This window comes from Cibotium barometz, chromosome 8 (genome assembly GCF_041138505.1).
Source record: "Cibotium barometz isolate CiBa-2024 chromosome 8, ASM4113850v1, whole genome shotgun sequence".
NCBI lineage: Eukaryota > Viridiplantae > Streptophyta > Polypodiopsida > Cyatheales > Cibotiaceae > Cibotium > Cibotium barometz.
This window is the reverse complement of record NC_141053.1, coordinates 23751786-23775407: the sequence shown is the minus strand read 5'-3', so window position 1 is coordinate 23775407 and position 23622 is coordinate 23751786. Positions and strand designations below refer to the sequence as shown.

General features: G+C 44.4%; 1 protein-coding gene across 1 annotated transcript; it reads left to right on the top strand.

Annotated features, from left to right (window-relative positions):
* The first annotated feature begins 2307 nt into the window (after nucleotides 1-2307).
* Nucleotides 2308-23139, top strand: LOC147636066 (guanylate kinase 2, chloroplastic/mitochondrial-like). Its single transcript, XM_086801498.1, has 4 exons — nucleotides 2308-2704; nucleotides 22023-22154; nucleotides 22272-22463; nucleotides 22541-23139. Exons 1-4 carry the CDS (start codon nucleotides 2393-2395, stop codon nucleotides 22877-22879), a joined length of 975 nt encoding a protein of 324 aa, XP_086657624.1. The 5' UTR covers nucleotides 2308-2392; the 3' UTR covers nucleotides 22880-23139.
* The last annotated feature ends 483 nt before the right edge of the window (nucleotides 23140-23622 follow it).

Genomic DNA, 23622 nt, shown 5'->3' with positions numbered 1-23622 from the left:
AACCGGCCTCTCCCATAGCAATTCTCTACCTCTTGAAGGGACCAACTCAAGTTGTCCTTCGTCCAAGTTCAAACAAATGGCCAAGGATATATAATCACACATAGGGGCGTATAATCACCATGCACACACGTTTGTATATCTTACATAGTGTATAACGTGCAGCACTCCTCGAAAAAACGACAACTTTGTGTATTTTTGCTGGCTAGAATTATGAAAAATCACATAACTTTGTATAACGTGTAGCACTTCTCAAAGAAACGGTAACTTTGTGTATTTTTATCAGCTAGAATTATGAAAAAACGCATAAGATGTTTCATTATACTTATTTTAAGGATTCATTTATTATATATTTTAGTTTTAAAACTGATATGTAGTATACATTTTGGAAACTAAAATCGGGTAGATTGAAGAGGTGTCCTTATTTTGATTGGTTGGAAACATTGTTTATTTTGTTTGGTTGGAAAAAATGTTTTTATAGAGCACTAACGTGTAGTGCCTCCCCTCCCTCTGAGGAAAACCCAACCCCCAAAATACACACATGAACATAGGGTAAGGGCGGGAGGGTGGACATGTGTTTGTGTGTGTGGCTTGGCTGTAGGATTATATGTTAACCTTTGTAAAATCTAAACTGCTTCCACTGAATTGGCACGAGGTATTATGGCTAGGACAAAGCTTATTGCTAGATCAGATTTATTAGACATCCCATAGGCTGGTTGGTTTCCCTTAAGGATGAGACATGCTAGGTTTTACATAAATTGAATCACAAATTGGATTATTGGAGCTTTCCACATGGCCTCTGCATGTTCGACTCCGAATTTTTAAATCCATTCTTATGGCCTATTTTCAGGTCTACTTCCTTCTTTTAGATTGAACCAAAAAAGATATAGACAGTTTCATGTCTAGAGCTTTGGAATGTTTATAGAGAACCACAATTGATAAAAAGGCGCTCAGGCTATTGAAATATGAACTTGTTTGCACGCGAAAGATGCATGGTGGTGTGAATATTCTCAACATACATTATCATGTGTTGGCGAGAAAAGCCGCTATGTTTGTTGATTTTCTGCGAGACAAAAATAACCATGGGCAATTACGCTAGCCACCTTATGTGCAAATATGCAAACCTTGGCATTTGGCAATTGGATCCCTACACATTGGGACATTGTTCTTGGACTTTTTGATGGTAAAATAACTGGCTATCCATATTCCACCAGGCTGATTCAAGATTGGAAAACAGATCCTCTCACACTTGCATTGGTCTGGCAGGAATGCCGATACAGTGGATCCTCTCACACTTGCATTGGTCTGGCAGGAATGCCGATACAGTGGAAACTCTCTCGCTTTGGAAAGTGTACACTGGAGCAGAGTCTTTGAGGAACCACTAGCATTATTGGAACCTCAAAAGGCTTATTTTCTATCCAGTATTCGATATGTACAAGATGTTATAGATACGAGTGGATAGGTTCTCAACTTTCCTCAAAGCAAATCGTCAATATGATTTGGGCATGCATCACAGACCAATATGACAAGTGATTATGTAGATAATGCACTCTATACAACCTATTCCACCGCTTAATGCACAAAACATGATGATGGATTGGAAATTAGATAAACAGATGCCTAGTTTTATAAGCATATCTCCCCATTTGATTAGTTGACTGCGGCCGGATTGATTATGCCTCCCCCATGGATTGCTGAGCATGCTAACCAGCTTTGGTGGATATCTAAGCCGTTACGTTGGTGGAAAACATGCCATAATAGAATTTGGAAAAATAAACTCCCTTTGAAACAGAGAGTTTTCCTGTGGAGATGCGTGGTTGGGGTACTTCCTATGGGTATACTACTGGCCAAGAGACACATTGCCTCACCACATTGTTACAGGTGCTATCATGTTTGAGAAACGGTAGCTCATTTGCTTTGGCACCGTGCGTCTTCTCGTGCTCTTCTTGATAGGCTTTCTGGATATTTAAAGACTCGTTTTCCTTCCAAGCAATTTTGGCTTTTTGGTAGACATTCCAATGAATTAGCAGACTACTCATAGTTTCTTGGGTGGACAAGTTTCTGGGCATTATGGACTCTCTGGCATGATAGAAATCAACGAGTCTTAACCAACTGATTAGTTTGATACCTAGTTATTTTAGACGCTCTTGAATCTCTCTAGGACTCTTATACCTTGGGTGAGATCACTACTAGGCAATTAGATGTGTTTTTCCACTGTTTCAAGCTTGTCAACCATGCTTGTGCCATACCTTGAGTGATTAATTAGTGTTTCTAGCTTGTCAACCATGCTTGTGCCATACCTTGAGTAATTATTTAGACCGGTAAGAAAAAAGTGAGAGAGAGAGAGAGTTTGAAAAAAAAGGGAGAGCTATGATCTGGAAGGGGCAGCTGTAAGATGCCAGGTCTAAGATTCTGCAGTCTGTGGAAGAATTCTCTCCACTGTTGCAATGGCACAAAATTCCTGGGAACCCAAGCTCCTCTAGTTTCTTCTTTAGCACGGGGGCATTCTGGGTTTTTCCACAACACCTTGGCAGCCAGGAATTTTCACGCTTTGAACAAGAAAACTGCTAGAAAAGGCGCGTGGGAACAGGCCTTTGCATTCTATTCAAATAGCTCTTCAGGCAGAAGAGAGGAGTGGCAAGCCCCAGCAGGAGGTCTCAAAACCATGGAGAATCTAGCAGATGGCAACAAGGTTGATAGCTCCCAGGTATTTGAACTGTTTCCGAACTCTCTCGCTCTCTCCCCCTCCGCTCCCCCGCCCGGGCCGCCCCCTCCTTCCCTTCCCCGTCTTCTCTTTTTTTAATTGGTTATGAAATGTAGCTTTGCCATTGTCACCTGCAATCTTGGTCTGCCGCAAGTACATTTAGACGTTGAGTTGTGTCTGTGCTGTAGATCATTATCTTGATTTCTGCTAGGTTGACCTGCAAAAACTCTATAGGCTGCCCAAGCATTGTGGCCGCATGTGGACTACTGTTTTTGCTAGTATGGAGCGTGCTTAGCCTTGTGTTGATGATGTATACAGCGAAAACAAGATGTTTGGTGGTGGTTGGGGTCTGTGTGTGTGTGTGTGTGTGTGTGTGTGTTTTTGGAGGGAGGGAGGGAGGGAGGGGTAGTGCTCAAATGGAACCCTCATATTTAATGCTACTTTACACATGCTTCAACATGCTCTGAATGCTAATATACTATGGCAGCAGCGACCAGCCCATAACAGCCAATGGCCTTTGACTTCAACCTGCTACAATTGATGAGATTGTACAAAATGCCTAGAAAATTACATATTTTGGTGCCTATGTTGACCTCCCCAATAATAGCCATGAGAGCAAAAGCATAGTCAGTAATAGAGTGATTGAAAAAGGAGGCTAAACACAGTTGAGGTTTACTGAGTTATTAGTGTCTTTGTTCAGACTCAAGAGGAGTCTGTATGGGCTTTCCAAGGGATCAACAAGATGACAAGGTGATGACTCCAGAAGTTTCAGCCAAAAGTTTCAGAGTGGTTGATGACAAGTATATTTTGAGGGCTTCCTACTTTGTATGTCTAAGAAGCTTCACGGTGTCTGTGTTTGGCTGCAAATTCTGAGACTTTATCCTCAATGTAGTTTAATAGACTTGGCTTTTAAAGGAAAGACCTTTTGGGTTGTAGTTTGATGTGCTAGGTTTCTTTTCCTTTGAATAGGGAGGTTGTGGATATAGTCTGGAGGCTCTTTTAAGATATTGTTTGAATGTCCAGCTTGCAGTTGAAGTGCTACTAGAAAAAAAATGGTAATATGAAGCAGTTAAACCTGAATGCCATGGAGTTGAAGAGTATCAGAGAGTTTGCAGGAAGCAATCCAATCTTAGAAAATAAATGTAACAGAGCTTGCCTTGAGAGATCTAAATAACTACACAATGTAAGGTATCATGGATGCAAAGATAACCATATGTGTATGTGTGCACTGAGTATGTGTGTAGGAAATCACATTGGGAACTGAAGATGGGCCAGCCCTACCTCTTTTCCCCTAAAGAAAAGTTTTACAAAGCTCTTTGGGCACTGAAGTATGAAATTTCCAAGAAAACAAAGTCAAAACAAATCAATCAACTGGATAAATATCCTGATCGCCCTCATCCCAGTACAACCTTGTGACCTCACATTGGAAGAGTTGTCCGGATGTAACTCCCTGCTAATCCAACTTAGGGCCTCGGAGAGCACTGTCCTCTTTCCATGCACGTCCACCAAATGCTCAAATCCTTCAGACTCATGAAGATTCCTTTCTGTGAAAACCTTACCAATGGCACAAGCTTTGCCTGGAGATGAACAATTGGCACAAGCCTTGCCCAGACAGCAACGATGGTCCAAATACACACCTTCCTGGGCACCCAACAAAGTAAATGAAGTGAATGTTACATACCTGATGCTAACCACAGGGTTAGCCGGCCTAATCTTGGGTTAGGGCTGAAGATTAGTGCAATAGACTCATTACATGGGGGAGGTTGTTAGTTAGTGTTATCCCATAAGTTATAGCTATTTGTAGGTCTATAGTGGGTATATAAGGGGATGAGCCTATTTAGTGGACTCGTATTCTATTGTGCTGTCAGATGATAGGGGCTTGTGCCTAGGCTTGGGACACGGTGTGATAGGTTTTTTGCACCCTATGCAGTCAGGACATGGACAAACTTAAAGGAGGAAAGGGCAGATTGAACAATGGCAGGGACAAGTAGATGCAAAAGTAATTGTGGTTGTGATGCAGTGTCTAGGACCTAGCACAATCTTGTTAGATAGGAAGTTGTGGTGTACGTATGCCAGTCTAAAACGTGGATATACACCTTTGTATCAGCCAAGGTTGTAAACGTAGTATGAAATCAATCCAATTAGCTGGGATAAGTGGGTGGATAATGTGTAAAGGCCATGTGCCTGCTAAAAAGGTAAGCAGATGGTGTTGATGTGGGGGGAGATCTACAAGAGCAAAGGTGTCGAAAAAAGGAAAGAGAAGGGGGCAGATCAAAGATATCGGGCAGTAATCCTTTTTTGAAGGAAGGTAGGAAAAAGTCGTCTCTTTGGATTTTTCTATAAAAAGGCTTTGGCTGAGGGTCGCGGGGATACAACAAGGATACACCCATTAGAGTGGATACACGGCCAGTCGAAGAAGACAGAGAGAGTGAGTGAAAGAGAGAAATCTGCAGAAGATGGCTATAGAATCCAGCAAAAAGATTTGAAGGTGTGGAGATGAAGATGAAGACTTGGAGAGATGTTGCAGGGAGCTACCTGAAAGAGACTTCTATTAAGTATGAAAAAAGCATATAACAATCATGGCCATAACAATCACCCCAATATGTAAGGTGATCTCCCCTTGTTGATATTGGTTTTGATTTTGCAAATATAAAGAAAATAGAGTGCTTGGGTTTGAACCTGTTGTGAGTGGATGGTTGAGTTTTGTGATATGGTGTTTTGGTTGAAGTGGTTATGATGTTTTGATTGAGATTGCTAAGAAGATCAATTGTAAGTGATGTCTAAGTTAGTGTTGGGAGTTGGCTGATTTGGGGCTGAGGGTCAACAGTGGTCAGTTAGTGTCAGTTGAGCGTCAGGATAAGTCAGCTGAAGGTGTAGAAGGGTAGAAATAATCTTTTTGGACTGAGAGGAAGCCAGATAGGGTTGAATCTGATAGCCATAAGTCTGTCAGTGTTAGACAGAATTTTGTGAGCTGGAGGATGTCAAACAGGGTCAGCTGAGATTAGCTGATGTCAGATAAGGGGCTGTAATGCTGAATCATTGTGGGATCTAAGATGTTTGAGGGTTTTGTAAGTGTTAGAGGACACAGAAGTTGGAAGGTCTGAAGTCAGTTGAGTCAGGGCTGAATCAGACAGGAGTTAGCGGGCAGTTAGTAGAGGGATGTTGATAGGATCAGTAGGGTTTTGGAGAAAGGGATTTGAGGGCTATTTGTTTTGGAGGAAAATCTGGGAGTCTAGATGACAAGAAGCTGTTGGAAAGTTTGATAAGGTCAGCTGAGGTCAGCAGTAGATCAGAGGAGGTCAATTGAGGTGTTAGGACTGAAGATTAGGGTTGTTTAGAGTCAAGTCTGGCCCAGGCAGACATTTTGGTGAGTGAGCTGATTCAAACTGAGGGCGTTTAGGTAACGGACTGCATCAGCAGATGGTCAGAGGATAGCTGCAGGGTGTCTTGAGCTGGGTGTTTTGAGTGATTTGGATGCTATAGGGGTCGGCTTCTTTTTGCTCTTCCCATGTTTTGGTGTCCTCACTGAGAATCAGAGAGTTCTTTTACAGGGCTTTGTGTTGGAGTATGCACAGGCAGAAGCGTAGACAAAACAAGAGAGGAGAGAGAAAAGGAGAGAGAGATTGTGGACAAGATCACCTTTTATAAAAGCAAGAAGCTTTACAATGGCAATAGCCAGCAAGTAGTGTTGAACTTGTGCTTGGATTGGATTACTATAAGTGAAAATGAGGGGCTGCCTTATATAGTGAAAATGTGAAGTGGTCGATTGCCTCTATGAATAAGCCGACAGCCTCACGACTTACAACACAAGGAGAAAATGGATTAAATACCCAATAAATAGGGTAAGCCTCATAACACTGAGATGCACTATTTCTTCTCTCAACATAGGCAACAGCTCTCTATTTATTCTCCTCAGCTTCTGAAATACTGGCTTCACACCCTCTTTCAATACTATAGGCATTGGTTCACATTCGAATCCTCGGATCTCTTCATATGAGGTAATGAATAAATCTGGAAATTTATGTATTACCTTCATATACTCTTTTTTTTCCACTGGCTGTAATCTGGGATTCAGCATACCCTGTAACAGCTTCTCTTTCTTTGCACTGGGTGATGGAGGTTGCATCAGACTGTCCATATCTTCAAGTCTACTCTCTTCTTCCTCCTTTAACATCTCTTCAGCTTGCATTACATGCTCATCTTCTTCCTTCACTAGAAATGATACCTGACCTTCATCATCAGAAGTAGAACTTTCTTCCTCAGTTTCACTATCTGTATATTCATCAGTACTTGTTTCTTCAGACTCACTCTTCATTTCTAGCTTGCTACTCATATTGAACTTCCTGGCTCTTCCTCTCTTATTATGTACAGTCATAGTCTTCCTCCTCCAATTTTGGATGGCACCCACCTGTCTGAGCCAAGGCTTGCCTAAAATCAGTGGATAAGCTCCCAAACCAGCCGGCATAATATGGCAATTTATGCTGCAAATCACACCAAAAGCAGTCACTGGTACTCCTGTACATATACCCAGACACTTCACTTTTGCGTGATTTGCTAATCGGAGTCTAAAATCTGAATTAGCATTCAGCTTTAACCCCAATCTCTCCATGCAGGACTGAGTCATTACGCTGATTTGTGCACCGCCATCCACATATGCTTCTCCAACACTCACACCTCCACACCAAGCATCAACCGATGGACAGATATCAGGAAGGTCTTCCACAGACATCAACACCATTTCACCTTGTGTGGGCTCTTGCTCATTTGCCTTCCTCGGATTTGCCAACCTCTTCCACTCTCTCTTGAGCTTCGGACACAATCCAAGTGATTGGGCAAAAGTTATATTGGCTATCCTTCCCTTTAAATCTCCCATCAGGGTATATTCTTCCTGACCTTGACCAATACGCAAATCTGAAGTTTTATAGCGTCTTCTTGGCTTTCTTTTCTTCTTCTCTGGTTGAGGGCTGATGTCAAATTGTACATGTTTTCCTTTCTTAGAAGACGGTTCAGCTTCCGTCATTGTACTTCTTGTCCTCTTGGCCACAGGCATGATCTCTGGAATAGTCTCCACTTCTATCAAGCTAAGAGCCTGTCCCTTTCCTTTAACTTCCCATTTAACTCCACTGGTGGAGGGCTGACTTGGATCTTTTACCTCAATACTGTGATCTCCTGATCTATCATTGGTTCTCTGCATCACGGGATACATTCCACCACCTGCCCTGGGCGGTTTATCACATTGAGGGCTGATACGTCCCCACTCCCCGCAATTCCAGCATTTGACATTGCTTAAATAATAGCCCCGTTCTCTCCCTGATCCTCCCATATTTCCTTCACCTGTTGGCATAATGTCTCTTCTATTATTTGGAGCACCTCGGCTTTTTCCCCTTCCACCTGCTTCCATCCAATTCAAACTTAAAGACTTCATGAGTTCCACTGCATCATGAATGTCTCTCTTCAAAGTATCCTCCTGTTCAGGAACATCAGCAACTTCTCTTTCAAGATGCATACTCTCAATCTCTGGCATCTTCACAAACTTCTTTGGCTCTCCCTGTATTCCCAACTGCCTCAGACGCTTTACCTTCCACTCCTTCTCACGAGCAACTCTGATAGCCTCCTCAAAGCTATCCAGATTCTTCAGCTCCACTTTCAGACGGAGGGTTGGCTCCAGACCAGCCACAAACCGGTCTCTCTTTATCATCTGCGGGGGTACTTCAGGAATCAAAGCCTCACACCATAGACTCCATAGTCTACCAAACTCAATTAAATGCTGATCCACATCCTGTTCATCCTTGTGCTGAATTTTACACAACTCTTTCCACACATCATTCGGACTTCTTACACGGGCAAACTGTGTCAAAAATGCAGCTCTAGCTACACGGTACTCAGGATCCTGTTGATGAGCATTCCTGTGTGTAGTCACGAACATCTGTAGCCATGCTTTTGCATCACCCTGTAAGCAATAAGTCAAGATCTGAGAGAGGATCTCCGGGGTTGCCCTGTCTTTCATCAAAGCTGTAAATTCCATCTTTTCCAGAAACATAAATGCACTTTCATGCGGTAATCCCCAATACTCTGGAAAATCTTGAGCCATCTCTTCAATCTTTCTTCACACAAACCCTTGTCTTCTTTCACAAACCGAAGGAAATTTCTTTCAAGATGCATACTCTCAATCTTTGGCATCTTCACAAACTTCTTTGGCTCTCCCTGTATTCCCAACTGCCTCAGACGCTTTACCTTCCACTCCTTCTCACGAGCAACTCTGACATCCTCCTCAAAGCTATCCAGATTCTTTAGCTCCACTATCAGACAGAGGGTTGGCTCCAGACCAGCCACAAACCGGTCTCTCTTTATCATCTGCGGGGGTACTTCAGGAATCAAAGCCTCACACCATAGACTCCACAGTCTACCAAACTCAATCAAATACTGATCCACATCCTGTTCATCCTTGTGCTGAATTTTACACAACTCTTTCCACACATCATTCGGACTTCTTACACGGGCAAACTGTGTCAAAAATGCAGCTCTAGCTACACGGTACTCAGGATCCTGTTGATGAGCATTCCTGTGTGTAGTCACGAACATCTGTAGCCATGCTTTTGCATCACCCTGTAAGCAATAAGTCAAGATCTGAGAGAGGATCTCCGGGGTTGCCCTGTCTTTCATCAAAGCTGTAAATTCCATCTTTTCCAGAAACATAAATGCACTTTCATGCGGTAATCCCCAATACTCTGGAAAATCTTGAGCCATCTCTTCAATCTTTCTTCACACAAACCCTTGTCTTCTTTCACAAACCGAAGGAAATTTCTTTCAAGATGCATACTCTCAATCTCTGGCATCTTCACAAACTTCTTTGGCTCTCCCTGTATTCCCAACTGCCTCAGACGCTTTACCTTCCACTCCTTCTCACGAGCAACTCTGAGAGCCTCCTCAAAGCTATCCAGATTCCTCAGCTCCACTATCAGACGGAGGGTTGGCTCCAGACCAGCCACAAACCGGTCTCTCCCTGTGCTGAATTTTACACAACTCTTTCCACACATCATTCGGACTTCTTACACGGGCAAACTGTGTCAAAAATGCAGCTCTAGCTACACGGTACTCAGGATCCTGTTGATGAGCATTCCTGTGTGTAGTCACGAACATCTGTAGCCATGCTTTTGCATCACCTTGTAAGCAATAAGTCAAGATCTGAGAGAGGATCTCCGGGGTTGCCCTGTCTTTCATCAAAGCTGTAAATTCCATCTTTTCCAGAAACATAAATGCACTTTCATGCGGTAAACCCCAATACTCTGGAAAATCTTGAGCCATCTCTTCAATCTTTCTTCACACAAACCCTTGTCTTCTTTCACAAACCGAAGGAAATTTCTTCCTCTGTGGAGGAACCAAAAAGTGATGACACGGAAGCGGTATAGCTATATATGCCTTTATAGAGTGTCACACTTCCACACACTAATACAAACACACCCAGAACACTAGACCCAAGAGTATGAACAAAACTTTATTTCAATACAAGTCTTCGTCTTTACAGAGTTGAACATCCATTACATCCTCAGAACCATCTTCATCTAACACCCATTCACAATCAGCCCACTCTCCTTCATTGATGTGAACTATGACAGACCAATACCGTGCATCACTCTCGGAATAAACAACCTCAAACATAGAACCATCTTCAAAGTACAGCTCTTCAATATCTGGACCAAACTCCTGAACAAGATACATATCTGAGGTGGGCTACCCTCAAAGCTTTACTTCAAGTTTACAAGATTGTATTTTCAGGACAGCAACTATTACAAGCATGCATACAAGAGCTCAGTTTCCAACTTAGACCCTTTATACAAATCTTCCCAGAACACCCATTCAGTATGCTTTCACACAGGAGATTATATTCATGTATACAATTCAGCTCCGAAACAGCCCAACAGTGGGCTACAAATCAGCCCTCAATCCTCTTCAAACCTTAGTCTTCAAACTTTCAAAATGGGCCACAACCAATGGCCCTAAATCCCCCACTAATGCCAGGTTTTCTTCCCAAGAGAGGCCTGTACAGGGTCGGCCTCCTTCAAGCTTTGAAAACAATACCCTGTTCACCTGAAAGTTGCTTGCACACTACCACGCGATTGCCACCAGCTCTCGGCTTTGCAAGGCAATGAATCTCAACAGCCCAATTACCACCCAAACAACACCACAGTACACCAAGAACAAATTGAAAACTCAACAACAGAGTACTGTCACCTTACACTCATCAATGGCCAAGAGGCCTTTGCTTTCTCTCTCGGTGGTCTGCAGCTTGATTTCTGAAGCACCCAGGTTGCAGCTCCCCGAAACAGTCCCTACATGCTTCACCTTAAAGTCGTTGGCTCTGCCAACTAAACCCACGCCACAAACTTCTATCGACGAGCCAAGCTCACCTTCCGTAGCCTTCCTGTTCACCGAGCACCCGCATCCGCCATGGCCTCTTCTTGTTTACGTATATTCCCCGCTTCCCTCCAGAACCATGTAGTCGCGATCCTCACAGTCTTCATCAACTGCTCTCAGAAACTCCCACACCCGTCACTTCCAATCCACCTCAGCTCCTGGTCGCTTCTCCTACAGATCTCCCATCTTGCAGTAGCGACCGAGAGCTCGCCAAAAGCAACAGTCAACCTTCTCTCTCTCTCTTGGCCTGCTGTCGGGACATCATACTACTTACAGAGACGCACCAGAGCCCAGAGAGTGGGCTACCCAAAGTAGAGGGCTATCAGTGGGAGTTTACATACAGGGGGACCACATGGCGGAGCACATCGAGAGGATATGGAGGTATAGCGGTACTCTTCAAGCGAGAGCTACTGGAGCGCCTACAGGTGGTAGCACGTGACCAGGAGGCTAGATACATGTGGATTAGACTGCAGCTCTTAGCAGACAGGGTGTTATACATTGCTCTATGCTACTTCTCTCCTAGAGGATCGAGATATGCCATGACAGCAGAGGAGGAGAGTAGAGGGGTGGAGGAGGACACAGGGCCATTGGGAGAGTCACCATATGCAGCCCTTTCAGATGAGATCATACACTACTCCAACCTGGGGGAAGTCTTATGGCGGACTTCAATGCACAGCCACAGAGCCGACAATGCGACATTTATGATTTCGTGCACCCCGAGGTGATGCACACACTAGAGGTGGAGGACACGGGAGCTTGCAGGGTGTTAGAGGACATGGGGCCGGATAACACCAGATATGGTCATCACTTACTTGAGCTGGGAGCGTGACACCATCTCGTTATTTATAACGGGATGAGATAGTGGCAGGATTCAGGAGCACTGACATGCTTTCCACGATCAGGTGGGGGTAGCACAGTGGACTACATCATGGGGTCCATGGAGACCACACAGGCAGTGACATCTTTCACCATCCCCCCCCTATCCTATTGGTGCGGATCACACGTACCTCTTACTGTCACTGGCGAGCTCCACACCAACACCCACATAGCTCTCACAGGCATCGCATACAACTTTCTACTTCACCCATGACTTGGCAGACATATATGAGCATCATGTATATGACGGGCTATTCCAGATGGATCCCCTGTCACCTCTAGACACACTCACCACCTAGCTGTCATCTCTACTACATATGGCCGCCACCTGTAGCTTCCCCCATCATACACACATTGCACACATAGATAGATCTGGGAGCATGCCCCAGAATCGGTGGTATGATGATGAGTGCAGAGAGCTATATAGACACCTCCGTGCCCAGAGAGCACTGGGGACCATTACACAAAGACAGGCGAGCCGACAGATGAGGACCCTCACACGCCGTAAGAGAGGTGCATATGAGGAGGCACAGTACTGGGATATATACCACCTACTCATGAGCAGAGATGCAGGCACTATATGGCGCAGGATGAGAGAGCCTCGCCCTCGTACCCTGATTGAGGATCCACACACATGGCACACATATGCAAAGAGCCTCTATCATATCCCTCAGCAGCCGCCCATACCACAGCCACAGGAGTCCCGCCCTACCACCTCTACTTTCTTTACCGCCTCGATGGTAGAGAGAGCTATCCGCCGGTTACAGCATGGGAGATCGGCTGACCACACAGGTATACAGAGTGAGCATCTTATTTATGCAGCTGACACACTGGGACCCTTTGTTGCTCACCTCTTTAATATGGCACTAGTGGAGGGCCTACCAGCTGAGTGGACTAAGCACACCATCATGCCTCTCCACAAAGTGGGAGACATGCTAGACCCCAGCAACTACAGGACTACCATGATTGGTCATACATTGGCCAAACTTTATGGCGCAGTGCTCGAGGCAGAGTTGAGCTCATATGCAGAGAAGGAGGGACTGCGAGCACCAGGGTAGGCTGGATTCCAATGAGCTTTCTCCACTATTGACCATATATTCACTCTGAGATGTCTGATTGACCAGGCTAGGGCGTGGGAGGAGATTATATTGCTGCTTTGTGGATTTCTGCAAAGCATTTGACATGGTGCCATGAGAGAGACTCTTCCAATGCCTACAGTCATTGGGGATCCCATCAGAGATGGTTTGGGGCATCTATGCTTTATATGAGTAGGTCCTCGGGCGCATACGATGCCCCGGGGGGCTATCTGATGTTATTGCTAGCACCATAGGTGTGAAGCAAGGATGCCCACTCTCTCCTACACTATTTGGGCTATACATCGATGAGGTGGCTGACTTCATTGGTCACGGTGGTGGGGACGGGGTAGACATCTCAGGTACCACAGTCCACATTATGCTATATGGAGATGATATTATTCTGGTCTCTGAGTCGCGGATGGGACTACAGCACCATCTCCATGCACTCGATGACTTTTGCACATAGAGGGGGCTTACAGTGAACCTTGGGAAAACCAAGGCCATGATTTTCCACAGCTCGGGGCCGGTTCGACGACAAGTCATCTTCACACTAGCAGGAGGATAGGTAGAGGTGGTAGATGTACCTGGGGATTACATTTACGACTCCGCCAAGAAGATTTACTATGGCACAGGCAGCCAGGGATAGACTCACACGAGGGTATGCAGCTCTGGCCATGCTAGAGAGACAGTGTCACCAGGCACACTTCCAGGAGCTCCGCACGAAGGGGTGGTTGTTTGACACACTAGTCACCCCTACTTTGACGTATGGTGTAGCAGTATGGGCACCTGGGCTCTCCACCTCCACATGGTCTCAGATAGAGAGGCCTCAGATTCTCCGTCCCACATGACATTGTCCGGACGGAGTTTGCTACACCTCCTATGCTAGTAGAGGCTCTCTTCCAAACGATCTACTTCATACAGAGGATTAGAGATATGCCATCAGATCGACTCTCACATAGAGCTTTTGAGGCGTCCAGGCAGCTCGCAAAGAGTGGAGATAGGAGATCATGGTATTCAAGATGATACAGTGGCTCACTCAGCATGGTCTCGACATAGATCACCTGCCACCTTTCCACTATGATATACATGCACCACACATCCAGCTCTCTCACAATGAGAGGAATAGAGTCCTTCGGCATGATTTATGGCAGCGATACACTCAAGAGACTTGGATTACACCCAGTCAGCCTCTACCGCCGAAGATGCTATACTACAGAGATCAGTTTATGCGTATCTCAGCAGATGGATGGATTCATACAGAGACCTGGATACATGGATGTGAACATGCCTCACAGTGCCGGAGTGGCGATTGGCTAGCTCAGAGTGTCATCACACCAGCTTGAGATTGAGGCAGGTAGGGCAGCACGAATCCCCATAGCAGAGAGGATATGCAGACTATGCTAGGAGGAGGTTGAGAGTGAGGAACATTATGTATGCAGATGCAGAGCATATAGTGTCATTAGAGAGAGATAGACCACCATCTTTAGTGGACATCCCTCACTCCGCTAGATCATGGAGTCCGCAGAGCAGGGCAGATTTGGCCAGTTCTTGTTAGAGACAACGCGCCACAGAGAGACATTGATACGGACTCATACCACAGGGAGAGGTGGGCGACAACTCCAGCTCACTGATTTCTTCCAGAGATCTATCCCAGTGCCTACCCTGACACAAAAGGGGGTTACACTTCAGCGCGTTGCGGACCTCCGAGCCAGATGAAGACCGAGAGCACCAGGCTACCAAACTCCCAGACTACATCAGAGGGAGATCACAGAGATATGGGCTTGACATCAGCACCATATCCAGGAGCGGCTAGCTCACTTACACTCACACCTCCACACAAGCTTCTGCACCTGCAAGTTCAACATTCAACAGAAATAAGAGGCCTATGAAGCACTGGATAAGCTATTTGGAGCTCAGGGTAAGAACTCTAATAGATAGAGTTCTATGGACTTATCCTGCAACCACATTGTTGGTCATGACCACTCTTGGCTAGTTCAGGTGTGAACACAACTTACTCACGGGCACTTTTTCCCTGTGACTGGACACAGGTTTTTTCCCCGTGTGAACACAGTTATGTGTGTTGGGCACTTTGCCCTAGGCTACTTTATATACTCACATTGTACTTTCATCATCATTATTGAGTACATCTTTTCCAGCACTCTTGAGCTTCACTTGTTTTCTCTCTTGCAGCTGGCTTCTTTCCCCATACCCAACATTGGTATCATTAGGGTTAGGGTTTCTCCCTGCATCCCTTCAGATCTGCCGCTGCCCTTTGCATCCCTGCGCCGCCTATATTGTACGGCGCCGCCTGTCTGCACTTCGCCGCCCCAGATCTGCCGCGGCCGCCCCTGCGTCATCCCTGCACTTCAGATCTGTGCCGCCCCTGCGCCAACCTGCAACGTCCTTGTGCCTCAGATCTACGCCGCCCCTGTGCCGCTCAGTTCATACTGCGCTGCCCATACTGTGCCGCCTTGTGTACTTGCCCGTACTGCTATACCCACCGACTGTACTACTGTATCTGCTCGATTGAAGTTGCTCCACAATATTGGTATTTCTGTAATTTTTCAAATACTCAGAAATTGCTAAATACACTGCATTAATTCTGGGCTTTTCACCATTGAGCTCAAAATTGCAACATTGGCACTGATTTTGCTTGATTCGGTGTGTAATTGCACTAGAAATTTGGGGATTTTGTAAAAATTGACACCATTTGCAGGTCTTTTATAGACATTTGTAGGCATTTTGGGTGTTACGGGTAGATTCAGTTGACATTGGAGCATTTCCCCCAAATTTTTGGGTGTTGCAACACTACTACTTGTTTGTACACACTTGTGACAGCCATGTCTGGAAACACTAGTGATTTATTTGGAATGCTCTCCGTTGAGGATAAGTTGGATGGCACCAACTATCCTATGTGGGCATACATGATGAAACATGTACTTGTTGCAAAGAATTTGTGGGTTGATGTATCAGGGGCTGATGTCCGGCTTATTGCTCCTGCACAAGCAGCAAGTACTTCAGGAACCATTGATGCAGGTGATGATGTATCTTCAGGTGGTGCTACATCTTCTGCACCTTTGCCACCCACTCCAGAACAACTCAGATGGGATGCCAAGGATGCTCAGGCACATGCTTTGATTGCCCTTTCATGCAAAAGACAGGTTATACCGCACATTCGTTCATGCACTTCTTCTAAGGGTGCATAGGATGTACTTGCTTCTTTGTATCAGGTTTGCAATGAGGCTCGTGTTGCCTATCTTCGCAAGAAGATTGAGTTTGAGCATATGGATGAGGGTGATTCAATGGACAAGTTCCTTACCCACATCAAGGATTTGCGAGAGCAGCTCATCAGCATTGATGAGGTCATTCCAGATGGTTCACTTGTATCTACAGTGCTTCAGGGTTTGCAAGAATCCTATAAGGGTTTTGCTACTACTCTTCGTCTACTCATGAAGGGTAATTCAAACTTGTATACCTTTGATGAGTTGGTGACTCTCTTATTGCAGGAGGAGCAGTCTCATTCTAATAGGACCACTATGCTTTCTACTGATCAGGCATTTGGTGCCTTTGATCGAAACAAAGGTAAATCTGGGGCTGCAACTAGTGGTAAAACTAAGGGTGACAAAAAGATTCTACCTCGTCTAAAGAGGGTGACAAAAAGAAAAAGAAGAGATGCAACTATTGCAGAAACCCTGGCCATCTTATTGAGGAATGTAGGAAGCGCATTGAGAGTGAAAAGAAAAAGAAGCAGCAAGGTTTGGCTGCTACTGTGGACACTAAAGAAGAGGCTAACTTTGCTCATGAGGGATATGCATTAGTGGTTACATGTAGGTTGCGTGCTTCTTGTATGTGTTATCTAAGTTGGAGATTGGTACTTTGATAGTGGTGCTTCTAAGCACATCACTTCTTGCATAGATCTATTTGCCAATTTGCAGGATTCACCTCCAGGTGGCATAGTTATGTGTGCCAATGATGCCTCTTACTCCATTAAAGGCATTGGCAATGTGGAGCTAACAACATGTAATGGGGATAGTTTTACTCTTTGTGACACTTTATATGTACCACGCATTAAGAAGAATCTCATTTCTGTTTTAGCCCTTGCATTATCTGGGTTTAAGGTTCGGTTTTCTGACCATTGTTGCTCAGTGTATGATAACAGAGATTCAGCTTCTCTTATGCTTTCTGGGACATTATGCAGTGGCTTGTATAAGCTTGACATGTATGACAGGAGTACTTATTCTCATGATGCTATGCTTGCATCCACCTCCTGTGTGTTGAGAGTGACACTGAGTTATGGCATGCTCGGTTTGGTCACTGGAATTTCCCATCTCTTGTACATTTGCAGAAACAAGGTATGGTGCATGAGCTTCTTCCTATGCAGGTTCCCTTCAAGCATGTATGTGAGGGATGCATCCTTGGAAAGATGCACAGGAATTCCTTTCCTAAAGATGGTGCTATGAGGGTTGTCTGTCCATTACAGCTCATTCATAGTGAAGGTTTAAAAATGAAGTCAGGTGCCTTTGCAGCTTTCAGAGACCTCCGTCCCATGGCTGAAAATGCTTGTGGACACAAGCTTGTCACATTGCGTACAGATCCCAGGGGGGGGGGGGGGATGGGGAAGGGAATATTTGTCAAATGAGTTCACAGCTTACATGCAGTTACATGGTATTTCTCATCAGTGTACTACTCCTATACTCAGCAAAATGGAGTTGCAGAGAGACGTAATCATACACTTATGGAGATGGTACGTTTTATGCTCAAGAGTAAGGATTTGCCCAGTAAATTTTGGCTTGAGGCGGCTGTGTGTGCCAATTATGTGCTTAACCGTTGCCCCATTAAAGCCTTAAAATCTATGACTACCTATGAGGCATGGAATGGCAGGATTCCAGTGGTGACTCATATGAGAGTCTTTGGGTGTTTGGCATATATGCATGTGCCCACACAACAAAGACATAAGCTTGATGCAAAGGCAATCAACTGCATTTTCATTGGTTATAGTATTGAGAGTAAGGGATACAGACTCTATGTGCCTAATACAGGCAAGATCATTGTGTCAAGAGATGTCATCTTTGATGAATATGCATCTCAACCACTTGTCTCATGTACCAGACAGCCATCTATTGGGCCGGAAGACGTGTTTGATACTTTGTTGCCTTTATTCAATTCAATTGTGGACAATGTAGAGCCAGTTTTAGCTCATTTACAGCCACCTATGCCTGCTAAAAACCAGCAAAATTGCAGCTGAACTTGGCCCAAATTGATCCTGAAATGCCTCAGATTGATCAGGATACCTTGGGTGATGCATTGGCAGAGGAAGATGCAGATACTAGGAAGTCAAAAACTATTCCTAGATGGATGGTTGACACTTTGCGTGATAGCAAACAGTCTACATTTATGCTATAGGTCGTACACGTGCTGCTTCTCGCCATGCATCTTCACATTATGTGGATACAGCTCTTATTGCCACCGCTTGTAATGAGGAACCCATTTCTCATGTTGATGCATTGGAGGATGACAATTGGGTGGCAGCCATGCGTTAAGAGTTGGACTCCATTGACAAAAATGGTACTTGGGAGTTATGTGACTTGCCTCCAGGCAAGCGTGCTATTGGCACAAAATGGGTTTTCAAGCTTAAGTGTAAGCCTGATGGTTCAGTTGATCGCCATAAGGCTCGCTTGGTCGCCAAAGGGTATGCCCAACATGAGGGCATTGACTATGAGGAGACCTTTGCTCCCACTTCACGTATGACTATCATACGTGTACTGTTATTGCATTGGCTACCCACAAACAATGGCATGTACATCAGTTGGATGTCAAACTGCCTTTTTGAATGGCGATTTGCAGGAGGAAGTTTATGTGTCTCAGCCTCCTGGCTTTGTTCAAAAAGGTGCAGAAAGTATAAAGTATGCCGTTTACATAAAGTACTATATGGTCTTAAACACGTGCTTGGTACCACGAAATTCATGCATACTTGATTGCCAAAGGGTTTCAGAATAGTTCAGCTGAGAGTACACTTTATGTACGCCACATTGGGAACAATGTTCTCATCCTTATTCTTTATGTGGATGACATGCTCGTCATTGGCCCTGAAGAGGGTGATATTTCAGCTTTTAAAGCTGATTTGCAGCATGCATTTGATGTCATAGACATGATGGCTCAATAAGAAGCAGCCTACAGTGGCCACTTCTAGCTATGAAGCTGAATATAGGGCAGCCTTTACAGCTACTGTGGAATGTGTTTGGCTACGACGCCTTTTAGCCAATCTTGGGTTGGACAGCAGTCCCCTACCACCATTTACATTGACGGTCAGAGTGCTTTGGCAGTTGCACGAAACCCAGTATTTCATGCCCGCACAAAGCATAATGAGGTTCACTATCATTATGTCAGGGAAAGGCTCCATGCAGGAGAGATTGACTTGGCTTATGTGTCTACACATGCCAATATAGCAGATGGGTTTACAAAGGCTCTTTCGAGGGAAAAATTTGAAGCTTTTCGCAAATCTTTGAGCTTACAGTCTCTACCAAGGTAGTCTGCTACACCCTGTCTCCGTTCTCACACCATTCACTTGAGAGGGGTTTGTTGGTCATGACCACTCCCGGCTAGTTTAGGTGTGAACACAGCTTACTCACGGGCACTTTTTCCGTGTGAGTGGACATAGGTTTTTTCCCATGTGAACACACTTATGTGTGTTGGACACTTTGCCCTAGGCTACTTTATGTACTCACATTGTACTTTCATCATCATTATTGAGTACATCTTTTCCAGCACTCGTTTTCTCTCTCTTGCAACTGTATGTGTGTGTGTCTGTGTGCAGGCTTCTTCCCCCATACCCAACACACATGAGAGCTTCGATGCTCATGTGAACAAAATGAAGTCCATGAACCAGCTTGCTGCTCCCCAAAGCTAAAGTGGAGGAAGTGTTGGAAGGTTGGCGATTTCGAGCTTGTGATCTATGGCTAGAGCGTGCCTTGGATTATCCCATAAGTGAAAGCATGGGAAGTTGAAGCGCCATATATAGGGTGTGGTGGCACCTTGTCATAGTCATCTCCTCCGGTGGGTGTTTTGGGGGGCAGCTCACTGGGAGATGTGAGCCCGGTGGAGGGATGCTGCAGTGCCCGTTGGGGGTGTTCGTGGAGCTCGATGGTGATGCGTCTCCTACATGCGTTAGTCTTCCGTTGCACATTCTGACAGGAAGATGTGGCCATAGCCGCTCTAATCAAATCAATGTCAGATGACCCGAACGAAAACCTCATCACCACATTGAAGAACATGCTCAGTCTTACCTTAAAAGGAGTCATAACCTCCTTCAAGGAAGAGGAGAAGAAGATGAACAACAAAGCGGAAGGGGACAACTCAAAATAACTTCTTAGGTAAAAAAAGTTCTATTTGTGGTATAAATAACCATGCAAAGAAGGATTGTTATAGGAAGAATCCTTGCAAACATTGTGGGAAAAGCAACCACAATAAGAGGAATTGCTTTCACAAGAAAGCAGCAGCCAATGTCGTGCATGAAGAAGAAGAAACGTGCAAAGAAGATGCAAACTTTGCAGAGTATGAAGAATCTTGGGCCTTTTGAAGGTCTGCAGCAAAATGAATATCAGCAACCATACCCCAAGGACTGAACGAGACACAACTTCCAGAGAAACTATGTCATAGGCATAAATTTATTGAGATGAAGTGTGTACTAGGATAACGTTTGAGGGGGGTGTTGAAATACAAGCCTTATGAAAATACAATAGATTTGTGTGTGAACAGCCTCTTACAAAGAGCTCTTGTGTTTGTGTGTGTGAACACACTCTTAAGGACTCAAGCATAATATATAGATATTATATGATAGCTTGACCTAAGCAGTGATGTCACATCCTATGCTTCTAAAGCTATAAAAGAAAAGTACTTGTTTGAAGGAATACACACAACAATCACTTCATTGACTTGTGCAAGTCTCTCTCTCTCTAGAGTTTATTCTAACGCTTTCTCTCTTTAAGCTTTCACTGTCTATGCTTTGGCTTCAGCCATTGGCTTCAGCCATGTTTCCTTATCAGCCCCCACAGCCTAGCAGCTCAAGCTCCATGATTACTAACAGTATTGTTTTCTTTATTCATGAAACTTGAAGTTTGGTGTGTGGCACCTACTATCTTATATCTTGTTTCACTCTTTTGGAATATAGTTATTGCTAAAGGGGGGAGGTCGGCCTTGTTCTGGGCCTAGTGTGGAGTACCGTGTCATTTGTGTTGAGAGAGAGAGTTGATTTGCTGTCTAAAGTTATTCTCATTAATGGTTATTTAATCACGAGATTAGGGCTCATTAATCCAGCGCATTACAGCTGGTCTCGTGGAAAAGAGCGGGCCTATAAAAATAACCTCAAGGTATACATATGATGAAGCTATCTCCACCCGTATGAGAAAGATAGGGTAGATGTAACCCGATATGATGTGTTGAAGACCGTGATCATCGTTTTGCTGAGATTGACTGTGAGGTCTCTCTCGTCACAAAAACCACTGCAGTGCATCCAAATATCTTTGCAATCCCTCTGCACATGCTCAGATCAGAACAATGTCATCTGCACATAATAAAATGGGCACCACTGCCTGAGCTGGTCATGGAAAGATGACACATGTGGAAAGAGGGTGGCTTAGTATAGTTCTCTCTCATGAAAATCGTTGGAAGTGGATATTTTAAAATTAAAAAAAATAGTTCTCTGCCTCAACACTGTCAACAATTTCAGTCTCAAAGAAAAGAACCAAGTTTTGATGGACGAAAAAAGGAAATACAAAGAGATTCATAGCGAGGTGTTTGTAAGAGCTGTTTTTGTTCAGACTGTGTGGGTGTTCCAATAATAGCGGGTTTTAGATCTGGTGTTATTTTTGTTCTAGTGATACATATTGCAATGTGGTGTATTCATGCAAACTGAGATAGAGTAGATTTTACAATTTTGTTATATATTTTGTCTGTAGGAATTGCTTCTAGGAGAAGTAGAACAAGCATTAGGTTCACCTCTGGGGACAGGGCCACAAGCACCTGCTCAAAAGCCTTTGGTCATAGTCATCAGTGGTCCCAGTGGCGTTGGCAAAGATGCGGTTATCAATGTAACTACTAGCTTTCTCAAAACTAGATCCACATCTTAAATGCAGCAAATGCATGGACCTCAAAGTTTCCTGCAACATTTTTACATTACTGGTGCATGTGTTTCTTGTGACTCACAGAGACTTCAAGAAGTGAGAAGTGAGATACATTTTGTGGTAACAGCTACTACGCGAGCAAAACGACCAGGAGAAGTTGATGGGAAGGACTATTTTTTTCTTTCAAAGCAGCAATTCGAGTCGATGATACAGAATAATGAACTTCTAGAGTATGCGATTGTATATGGGGATTTCAAGGGTATTCCCAAGAGACAGGTACGTCTTCTATCAAGCTACCTTTATAAAGAGTTCAGCACTTGCCTACAATGAGTTCATTATGTGTTATTTTGCAGGTTCGAGATTGCCTTGCTAAAGGGTTTGATGTGGTTTTGCGGGTAGATGTGCAAGGTGCTGCAACAGTTCGATCGATACTTGGATCAAGTGCTGTATTTATCTTCTTAGTTGCAGAGAGTGAAGCTGCCCTTGTGAAAAGGCTGGTTGAGAGGAAAACAGAGACAAAAGATAAACTGCTGCTCCGGATTGCCACGGCTAGAGAAGAACTGAAGCGAATGGAGGAGTTTGATTATGTGGTTGTTAATGCAGATGGTCAGTTAGAGAAGACTGTCTCTTTGATAAGCCACATTATTGATGCTGAGAAAGCTCGTGTGCACCAAAGAGAAGCACATCTGTAAAGCTCTTTAGCTGTTTGTGTCAGGCACCTAATTGAGAGATCCCGAGCTAAATTCCCATCCTGTGCACGTCCAGTGCTGTCATATGGTTCATATGTGGTCTGCTGACTTGGCCATGAGGTTGAAAGATTTGACTCATCTCTCTCTCTCTCTCTCTCTCTCTCTCTCTCTCTCTCTCTATGTGGTTATGAACAGATGGAGGAGAAATTTTTTTGTCCATTTTTGCATAAGAGAAGGGAAGTCATCCTCGTTATTGTGCAGTTGTAGGGGCTTAGTAAATTATTTTCTTTTATATATCAAACTTGGCTCACAAATTCTTTTGCTTCCATGATTTTAAGCGGGTACCAAACGTCATAGTCACATGGGACGCGAAATGGGGACGGAAAAGATTGAGAATGGCCATTCCCTGTGACTATAGAGTGACATGGGACGGGAATGGGAATGGGAAGATGCTGCCATCCCCAACATTCCTGAGTCTAAAAATGCCCATTCCTTGTGACTATGCCAAACGTACTTTCAAACCCAAATTTACTTGGGTTTTTTTTATATCTAACAGTATGTTTGTGTCAACATCCTACCCACTTATCAGATTTGTCTTTTAAGCAATGCCAGGCTGATGGTGTGACTCTCTCCTAGCCTTCGCGCCCATGGCTTCATATTCTGCGTGCCCATGGCTTCATATTCTGCACTGACAGGTTGATGAGTCATGACTTTGAAAAGTGCCTTCTTGTTGGATGCAGGCACGT